Genomic DNA, 10,471 nt, shown 5'->3' on the forward strand with positions numbered 1-10,471 from the left:
AGGAGCCATTAAAAATGACTTGATCGAAGTCCCTACAACATTAATTGATTAATTTAAATTTTAAATCCACAAGCATAGAGAGAGAGAGAGAGAGAGAGAGTTGGCATTATATGAAACCAATGACTCATATGATTAATTGAAATATAATATATAGTCAAATAATTAATTAAACTATGGTTTGTGGATCACATGGAAGGATGCTTCTGATTCTTGTTTGGCACAGCCTCTTTTAAATTTAAAGTATTACACAGAGAATCTCAGTGTTAATTTTGTTTCCTTGCGGAGAGTGAGATTGGCCTTGTCATGCAGGAACGTGGGGTATGCGTTGTCTCATGCCCAATCAAAGGATTCAAATGATCAAAAACTAGCTAGCTAAGGTTTTATTTTTTTATTTTTATGTAATGGACCACCAAGACCAAGTTGGTAAAAATTGTATAAGGTCCTTACCTACTAAATTACCTTAGCATATGAATGGGGCCTTTGGCACAATTCATCAACTCCCATCGGAAATATTTGACTGACAGGAATAATTATAGGATAAATTACACTGACATTTCATGAAGTTTGAGTAAATTATACATGTGTAGATCATTTCGTATTTATTTTTTTGACTACTCTTGATATTTAACATGTGTGCTCAATGACACTGGCCTCTAGCGCTGTCTTTTGTGTAAATCTATTGACCAAATTTTATAAAATTATAATTTTGTCATTGCCTTGTATAAAAATATAATATAATATGTTATTAAAATGTAAGGGTATTATCTTTTTTTAAAAGCTTACCCTTTTAACCCAAAAAATAAAATAAAATATGTAAGGGTATTACTAACTTTTCACACTCAAAGTCAAATTTCGGTCGTCACGATATGGGTTTGGGGAAGCAAAGTAATAAATGTTAAAATTGTTTATTTATGTGTAATTTATCCAAACCTCAGGAAAGAACAATGTAATTTATCCTTAATTAGATAGATATTACTCCCTCTATCCCAAAATAAATATTTCAATTGAAAAATTATAATACTATTTTTTTAATTATTTATTATTTGGTTCTTATAGTCCAGTGGGGTAGTGTCTCAAGTGGACTTTAGAGTGACAAGTTTCAATTCTCTATATCTACTAATTTAACTCCTAACACTTTTTACCTTGAAAAAAAAATAAATACTATAATTTTTTTTTATAACTTGTGTGAGACTCATTATAGATATATTTGATAATTCAATCACTACCGTTACAATAAAAAAATATATTAAAAGTCATTCTCTTACAAAGTTACATTCCCAAATAAATAACTTTTATTTTGGATTTGGGGGAGTAAATTATATATATATATATATATATATATATATATATATATATATATAGTAAGACCGTAAGAAGTGTACATAATTAATCGCGTGCCTCTGCTCTCACACACAGAGAGAAAATGAATCAATATTAAGGCTCTGATTGTTTGGATGTAAAATATTTGTTATTTTATTTTTTAGTGTTGAGATGTCGTAAAATATTTAACGAAAATAACTTATTTGTCAATTTTTGACAAGTTATTTTACACACCTAATCTGATTGACTCAATCTCAACATTGACGTAAACCTTTGCCAAATAAAAAATAAAAATAAAAAAATATTTTACTTAAAATATATATTTTAAAAAAAAAAAATATTTTAAAACAATCAGCAAGAAAGAAATTGGCCTGAGCGGATATACTATTGGCAGCAATAATGGTCTTTTGATGAACTCTAAGGCCAAAAGTAAATGTTGAAGTGTTAATTGTGTGCGTGTGTGAGAGAGAGAAAGAGAGAGAGAGAGTGATTTTGGTTGTTAACATAGTAGATTCTCTAAATGTCCTATCAAACAAAGAGGTCGGTGATTCTCTGTATGATCATTGGCCCATCGAAAACTTCAATCCTTCCAATACCAAACAAAAGTCATCTCTCCCTTCTCAAGGATAACATCCCCACATACATTATTACAATTATAATAATACATGTTTATACATAACTATATATATATATATATATTGTGTGTGTAGACTAGAGAGAGAGAGACGTTTCAAAGTTTCTAATACAAATTATTACTGATTACTTTATTTTTCCGGAGGGTTAAGCATCATAGAAATTAATGTTACCCTTCAAATAGCCCCAAAGCAAAAAATATATGTATATAAAGGTTGCCAATTTGAGCACTATCTTTGAACAGGTAAGATCAAAATCAATAAAAGAAACCCAACTTTTAGACCAAGACAAAAAAACATGTTTTTGTAACCTTTCAACTTTACAAAATGGAAATAAAAAAACACTTGGTTTTGACTTCCAAAAACTAATGTTTGTCCTTCTTCATCCCAACATAATATATAATGTAACCCTAGATTATGCGCCTAAGTTTCACCATAATCACCTTTTTAAGGATTTAATCATCCTACCAAATCCTTGACATGTTGAAACAAATTTTTTTTAATGCATTATTAATTTGCTTTCATATATTTTCTATAATCATCATTACATCCATGCTTTTATGTTCAAAGTCTTGATTGAAAGCTCCACTCTACATATCATGAAAAGTGGCAGCGATTGTTAAAAGATTATTAAGTGGTAGCTAAAGTGGATTGTCAAAAATGGATGAGAGGCAAGAGGCAGTAGCAACCACAAGTGCAAAACCAACACTTTCCAGTAAGTGCCAACTCATTATGACTGATTGAATTTAGTACAAAAGAGAGAAATTATAATATCTTTTTTTTTTTTTTTTTTTTTTTTTCCTTCAAAGCCCTAATATATATAGACAGATTATAGCATATATGGTTCACCAATTAGGCCGACTCAAATAGGAATAGCGCGCCTCTAACGAGTCTTACTCGAGTTGATATAACTAAAAGATTCTAGACTTGATCATGGTAACTCAAGACAGTTAAAGACGAGTCATGCATGGTATAAGATGAAGACCTAAATCATTTAATACCATTTTCTCACCCTTGTTTTTTTTTTTTTTTTTTTTTTTTGCACACAACCAGCGCGCACACACTCTCTCTCTTAAACTCACATACACCTTTAATTTGACATTCAAAAATCAAAATCAGTAACATGAAGCCATGTATCTTTAATCAAATGCACCCCAAACATAATTTAATGGGTGTGTTTTAAAATTCTTTTTCTTTGTTATTTTGATTCCTTTCACATCACTTTAAGTATTGTTTTAGATCCCTTCTCACTTAATTCTATGTTGTTGAATGATGTAGTAATGTGTTTATTTATTTATTTATTATTTTTTAAATGGTAAAACAAACACACAAACCTCTACGTCCTCTTTAAGGATGAAAAAAATTATATTATTAATTAAGCTTAATGTCCTTTCCAATGTAATAATGTGTTTTATTGAAGAATTTTTATTTATTTCATGTTAAAGTCTATTATTTGCTTTTTAATTTAGTAACAAGTCTAAAATATTCAATCTTTACCGCCAACAACAAATTAAAATTCATGTAAAAGTTATTACTTGTATTAAATTATCTTTGAATGTCAACATAATGTTAAAATTCATTATGTAGTAGAAATTTGGGTATACCAATTTGTTTCGCTCTATGTGTAAGATTAAAAAATATATAGTGCCCAATTTTGTTTGGTTATGCCTGATAAGGAACTGCCTCAGCGAAAATAATTTTTAAAAATGATGATATTTGGCAAGATATAGGTGTTCATTATATATATATATATATATAATTTGCAGGAAAACGGGGCAATTAATGACAAAGGAACGAGGCGGCCCCTGTTTCAAAACGTTTGGCACTAGGAATGCGGCAACTTGTCGCCTCTTTACCTTTCCATCACTCGTTGGTTTATTATGTTGTTATAGACACACACAAATAGAGATTAAGTTTATATTCAAGTATTATATATTGAGAGAAATGTGAAAAGAATACTTCTTAAAATATGCCAAACAACACAAGCACCAAATAAAGTGTGGAAACAAAACTTGGAGTAATTTGTCCGAAGAAAAGTCAAATTTTCTAGGTGATTTTATTTTTATTTTTTATCACACTCATTCGAGGAGTCGAACAATCTACTAATTAGGCTATTGGTTATTGCCCTTTTAGGTGAATACCTTGATTTGATAGGTGAACATTTTGTAATAAAAAAATTTCAAAATTCTGACATAGTAGTACTATGGAAGGTGATTAAAGATAAAATCAATTTCATTACAAAAATTAATGAAAAAAAGTTACATCTATATCTAATTTATTTGTGAAAGTATGACAATACTAGATAATGACCTTACATTACCTAATTTGAAGAGAGAACAAATATAATGTTAAAATATTGGTTAAAATAGCAAACAGTTGCAGAAATTTGACCCTTTTGATGATAATGTTTATAAAATATATAGGATAAATCACCCAGCTCAAGACTATAATAGATTAAGTAAGTTAATTATCAAGTTTAAAATTCTTTTCCCTTCTGTGTTGCGTATGGAGAAGAGCTGTTTTGTGTAAAAAGTCAGCGACTCTCTCTCTCTAAAACCATCCTCTCTTTGTTTTTGAGCAGAACAACACCGGCCAGTTTCAACCTTCGAAAACTTGTTTTCCATTTTTGCTTCCTATAAGTCTTTCATAGATTAATTCAACACTTTGAACCCATACAAGTGCATGTCCTTTACGTCTGTTCGGTGCAAAACACACCAAACCAGCTAAAGAAAGTTAAATGATATTGTACTTTGTGTTGTTCTCCAACTATGTGTAGTTACTTATTGCAGAGAATGGAGAATTATCAAGGTGATTTGACTGACATGCTTCGAGCCAGCGGCGGCAGTGGAGGAGGCGGCACAGCCGGTGAACAACCACCAGTGGGCAGTGACTGGCAGTTTCCATCCCACCCCATGAATTATCCTTCAGAAATCGAAGAACCCGTGGACGATTTCGGCGATCCATTCTCCAACATTCGAGATCCACTTCTTCACGAGCTCAATATACCCAATTCAAACTTCTTTGACAGCTCAAACAATTCTTTGGACATGACTAAAACAAGTCATGTTGAAGCCTTAGGTGGTGGTGGTGGTGGTTTTAATAGTGGTGGTGTTTTTAGTCATCAGCAGATTATTGACCGTGATGATCAGATAAAGAGGCCTTGTAATGTGTTCTCAAGGATGCTTCAGATCTCACCGGTATCACCCTGCGATTCGCCGGTGGTGGCCGCCGCCGCCTCTCCGAGGGAAACCAAGGTTCCTGCCTTAGTTGCTAATGATCATATGATTAGTGGTAACAGCTCCAAAAGTTGTTTGATTGAACATACTGGGATACAGATCTCATCTCCGCAACATACGGGTATTAAAAGAAGGTGAAGTTCAATTGATGATTATTTTTTTTAAAAAATTAAATGTTATTTTAGTTTTGATCAAGTTTATATTTTATGCAATACCCAAATGATGAGTTATATATAGGAAATTAATTAATTGTTTTGTTAGAAAACTTGGGCTTATGCTAATTCATGGTAAGGATCTGAAAATAGGGATTGATAAACATTATTGTATCTATATAATGCATGTCTAAATGAATTAAGGTTGTCATCTCTATGATTTAAATGAGACTTTGGTTTTTGTCAATATTATACCTCCAAAACAAAAAATATATATATAGCTTGATAGGTTTAAATCAAGCTGAAAAAGTAGACCAAGTGTTATCACAATAGTATTCCACAGACTTAGCATTATTCATGTAGCTATCTATGGCTACTTTTCCTCCATGGATCCACCTGAAAAGAATGTGTGTTTTTCACTGGTTTGGCCCCCTTGGAATTTACTATCCCTTTCAACTTTCTTAATGAAGATAAACCAAAACAAACTGTTCAATTCTCCACAAAGTAGAATTGGAGAATTCTGCACCACCAAGATCGATTTATCGAGTTCATTGAATGATGAAATTGAATTCTCCATGCCCAAATTTTAGATTAAAAAATTAAAAAAAAGGGGGAAAAAAAGAAAAAATAACTTTTTCCTATTGATCATGTTATTCTATAGGCAAAACTATCCTTGTAATTAATTTAAAATTACTCATGCATGCAGGAAGAGCCAAGCAAAGAAGGTAGTTTGTATACCTGCACCAGCACCTGCAAACAGCAGATCAACTGGGGAAGTAGTTCCATCTGACCTCTGGGCTTGGAGAAAGTATGGTCAGAAGCCTATCAAAGGCTCTCCTTATCCAAGGTAATTAAGTATCTTCCAGGTATATATTATATATCACTTCTGATTATATATAACAAAGTTATAAACAAAGTGTAACCTATTTTGTATTTCGGTGCTTAGCATGCAAAAGTAAGATTGTGTATATCTGACCCTTTCACAGGAGCCTTGTGGCTAGCCCTTTGTTTTTTCACTCATGTGTCATCCTTGCAACATGAATTTTGGCAAATAATTTATAAGTCCATTCTTATCACAACCAAGCTAGCTAGTTTTACATTGCTTTTACAATGGGAAATTGAACACCACATACCTTCATTTAACTAACACAGATTGACTATATATATTTATATATATATATTAATGGTTATACACGCAACTCAAATTGACTATCAATATGATGGTAGTCATATGTTGTTGCTGTTGCTGGTGTGGCTCCCATCTTGTTGCTATGGTTGATGTATGTTGTTGTTGATGTTTGTTGTTGTAGTAGTTGTTGTCATGTTTGATTTAGATGTCTGTTGCTAGAGTTTTTCTTTCTTCCTTATTTAGGGCACAATGTACATTCTTTCCTTTCTACACACAAGATTTTTCCTTTAACTAAAAAAAAAATTGACTATCAATATTAATGGTTATTGATATGATTATTAGTATTTTATGATAGATTTTTACTTGTCACTCTCATAATTCACTATAGAATTATAGTGAGGTTAGGATTAATTAATTAGAAGAAAATTCGATACTAGTTAATTCAATTTATTCAAAACCATTCAGGGGATATTACAGATGCAGTAGCTCCAAGGGTTGTTCTGCAAGGAAACAAGTCGAACGGAGCCGGACTGACCCTAATATGTTGGTCATCACATACACTTCTGAACATAACCATCCATGGCCAACCCAGAGAAATGCTCTAGCTGGTTCTACTAGGTCCCAACCATCAAAGAGCAATGCAGCTTCAAAGAATTTACCAGCATCTCAAACTCAAAAGACAACAAGAAGCTTGAAGGAAGAAGAAAAGGAGTCCAATTATACTACTCATGAAAATAATGTATCATCATCCACTAATATCACTGCAAATTCCACAAATACAGGTTCATCTGTGAAAGAGGAGATGGAAGACCTTGATAAGCAAATAGAAATGGATGATGATGAGTTCAGTACTGAAGGGTTTATTCAGAGTTACAGGCCGGCATTGCCAGACTACTCCTCCAACCAATGTGAGGACTTCTTTGCAGATTTAGGAGAAATAGAGGCTGACCCTCTAAACCTCTTGTTCACCCAAGCATTCACAGCAGATGAGGAGAGAGAAAACAACAAGGCCTTGGATCCATTCAGTCTCTTTGATTGGACAGCAAGCAACAACAATAACACTTCAATTGATCATCAAGAAGCTAAGAGGGGTTTGTAGAAAAGACCTTGAAACATGCATTAACAGAATCCCCCACTAAAACACAGACTCTTATATAGTTGGTGTTTGTTTTTTTCTGGTGCAATTTCATTCAATTAAGGTCATTTTATATAAGCCTTCCCATTGTAGTTTGAGCTTTCATGTCACGAAGTTTGAGCATGGATCCTCTATTGTAATAACACTGTGCTGTACAGCAGGATATATAACTCAGATTGCTCACACATTTGAAGTGTTCACTGTTCTATACAGCATAAGCAGGAGACGACTTAAATTGCTTGCACGTTTGGAGCGCTCACACGTATAGATGATCACAACAGTCATCTACTGTACCACCCGATACTGTTACATGGAAAGGTCCCAACTAGGGAAGTTTTTAAAGTTGTTACTCCCTTTTTTATTGTCATTTATGAAAAGAGGCAGGAGAGATTAGGAAAGAAGAGAAAGAGAGTGTTGGTTAATTGGGAGCAGACTCATGAGTCCCACATTCCCTTGGAATATTAGTGGATGGGACAGAAAGCTAAGGAACAGAAGGGTTGAACAGTGAAAACAAGTACATCTCTGAGACACGATTGAAAGCTCAGTGAGAAGATTGATGAAAGATGAGACACACACACACTCTCATCCCTTATAGAGTGGGAAAAATTATTCAATTGCAAAGTTTGTCCCTTTCTGATCATGTGAGTATGTCAAAAATTAAAAACCATGCTTTATTTGCTTTGATAAGCTAAAAGAAAAAGAAAAGATAACGACTACCATGGAAGATGACAAGTGAAAGTGGGGGATGAAAAAAATATTATAAAAATCTTGACTTTTCATATCAATCTTCTAGGGATGTGTAAAAGGGCATACAAAAGCTTTGTGTTCCTCAGCTTTGTGTTTCTTTTATTCAATAATTTATGTTTATTTTGGATTACGAAATTGTTAAATTTATGTTTTGCATGACTGTTTCTAACTTCTGTCTCCCACATGTATGTGTAGTATATAGTCATTTTAGCTGCAAATATACCATTTCTTTTCGATAATTTACTTCAAGTATTTTAGCTATTAATTAAAGGAATTTTTACGGCTAAAATTAAATGAAAAGAAAATACTATGTAGTTTTTTGTTGTTGCTTTTGTTGTTGATCCTTTCTTTTTTATCCAAGTTGAGTGAAAGAAAATATTGATTTAAATTTATATTGAATATTTTAGAAATTGGACCAGATATTAAAAAAAGAAAAAGGAAATTAAAGAGAACTAAAGAGAAAATAAAACCTATGAATGTGAAGAACTAGTGAAACTTCAACAATCAATTCCATGAGGTTCGATTTGGCCAAAAAAAAAAAAAAGGTAAGGAATTACCTAATAAACTAGAAGAAATATATTGCCTTGACTTATTGTTGTCTTGCTCTGTTGATGGCCTCGGCCTTTTTGTTATTTTGTTTTCCCCTCTTTGAGGGCACCATGTAATTACTCTATTATCTTCAATACAAGCCTACTCTTAACTAAAAAAAAAACTAGAAGGAATATAACAATTATATATTTTAAAATATTTAGAAATATATAACAAGAAAAGATTGGAGTAATTCCTTCTTCTAGCAAAAGTGGACTTATAATTTACATCTGCAGTGGAAAGCTTTCACCTGGAAAAAATAAAAATAAAAAAATTAAATAAATAAAGAGTTAGAAGTTCATATTCATTTTGTTTTTGAATACCAAAATTAATTTAAAAATAAAATAAAATAAATAAAGGCTGCCTAAAAAATTGCCCAATATATTCCTCCAAATTTCTGAATACCAAAATTAATTTAAAATCATGGACATTTAGTACCTCCATTGGTCATGTGAGCAACTTTTTCGATCATGTAATTTTGTTTGTTGATAAACAGTGACCTTGGGTTCAGTCAAATCCATCAACTTTAATGAAAGCATTTCATGCCCACTTTCAATTGAAGTCACTTCGTTTGGAGGAGAAAAAGAACAGTCTAAAGTTCGTAATGGGTGTTTGATTGATGGGTTTAGAGTCATTATGTGTTTGATTGAATTTTTTTGCACATTTGGGAATATATTGGAGTTACTGTAGTAATAGTTTTGATTCTGAAAAGAGTGATCAACTTGTCTTCGTTGATTGACACACACCTAAAGCTTCATGACCATTTTAGTCTTTTGAACATTTGGTGATGTACAGATACAAATAAGTTCATCTGCCATGATTTGAAGTTTTCTTATGTATCTCTATTCTCTAATCCTTAAAAACATGCTAATGAAACATCAATTGATGTTTTCCTAGCTGTTTGGTCAAACATTCATTTCAAATTTACTGTTATCACACATCATCAGTACAAGGGTTAAATTGGATTGTCCTTATCTCCTCCATATCTCTCTGATTAGCCCTAACGTAAAGCAATAATCCATCTCTTAGTTACACAGGCTAGCTAAGTTGCTTAACTAATGTGGAACAACATCACAAATCTAGGTACAAATGAGGATGAAAAACTCTTGGTCTGATTATGCAAGTATTGTGCGTAGTCAATTGCCAACAGTATCCAATGCGCGAGAAATTAATAGCAAACTCTACACTTGATGAGTCAAAATCTTTTTTAGTGATTTGTATTTAACAATAGACTAAGAAATGCTGAGATCAAACCAGTGTATCGTAAAATACTAGTATACTGAAAAAGATCCTAGTTATTGTAGGTGAAGTGATCCCACTATCACTAAAACTCTCTTAGTTACAGAGGCAACCTCTTAACTAATTTGCAACATCACAAATTCTAGGCACAAATGAGAATAAACACTCTTGATCTGATGCAGCAAACATTGAATGCAATAATGTGCTGAAAACAGTGGACTCCACCCGAATAAACTCCGATCCTAACCGACTTTTTTACTTAATGGACTTCTAGTTCCATGATACAATATCTC

At 32.3% G+C, this 10,471-nt stretch overlaps 1 protein-coding gene across 1 annotated transcript; it reads left to right on the plus strand.

Annotated features, from left to right (window-relative positions):
• The first annotated feature begins 4,574 nt into the window (after positions 1–4,574).
• On the plus strand, positions 4,575–8,427 carry LOC132314435 (probable WRKY transcription factor 14). The gene is made up of 3 exons (XM_059813325.1): positions 4,575–5,322; positions 6,047–6,187; positions 6,935–8,427. The coding sequence occupies exons 1-3, from the start codon at positions 4,721–4,723 to the stop codon at positions 7,566–7,568; spliced, it is 1,377 nt and encodes a 458-aa protein (XP_059669308.1). The 5' UTR covers positions 4,575–4,720; the 3' UTR covers positions 7,569–8,427.
• Positions 8,428–10,471: the final 2,044 nt, after the last annotated feature.

Source organism: Cornus florida, unplaced genomic scaffold, assembly GCF_030987335.1.
Source record: "Cornus florida cultivar Cherokee Brave unplaced genomic scaffold, ASM3098733v1 CherokeeBrave_3.0.0_Hap2_Chr01, whole genome shotgun sequence".
Taxonomy (NCBI): domain Eukaryota; kingdom Viridiplantae; phylum Streptophyta; class Magnoliopsida; order Cornales; family Cornaceae; genus Cornus; species Cornus florida.

Excerpts from the sequence above, each read along its gene's own strand:
- LOC132314435 (XM_059813325.1), top strand. The coding sequence starts at position 4,721 with ATGTGTAGTTACTTATTGCAGAGAATGGAGAATTATCAAGGTGATTTG. Across the intron at positions 5,323-6,046 it reads CATACGGGTATTAAAAGAAG|GAAGAGCCAAGCAAAGAAGG; the intron begins GTGAAGTTCAAT and ends TCATGCATGCAG. Across the intron at positions 6,188-6,934 it reads AAAGGCTCTCCTTATCCAAG|GGGATATTACAGATGCAGTA; the intron begins GTAATTAAGTAT and ends AAAACCATTCAG.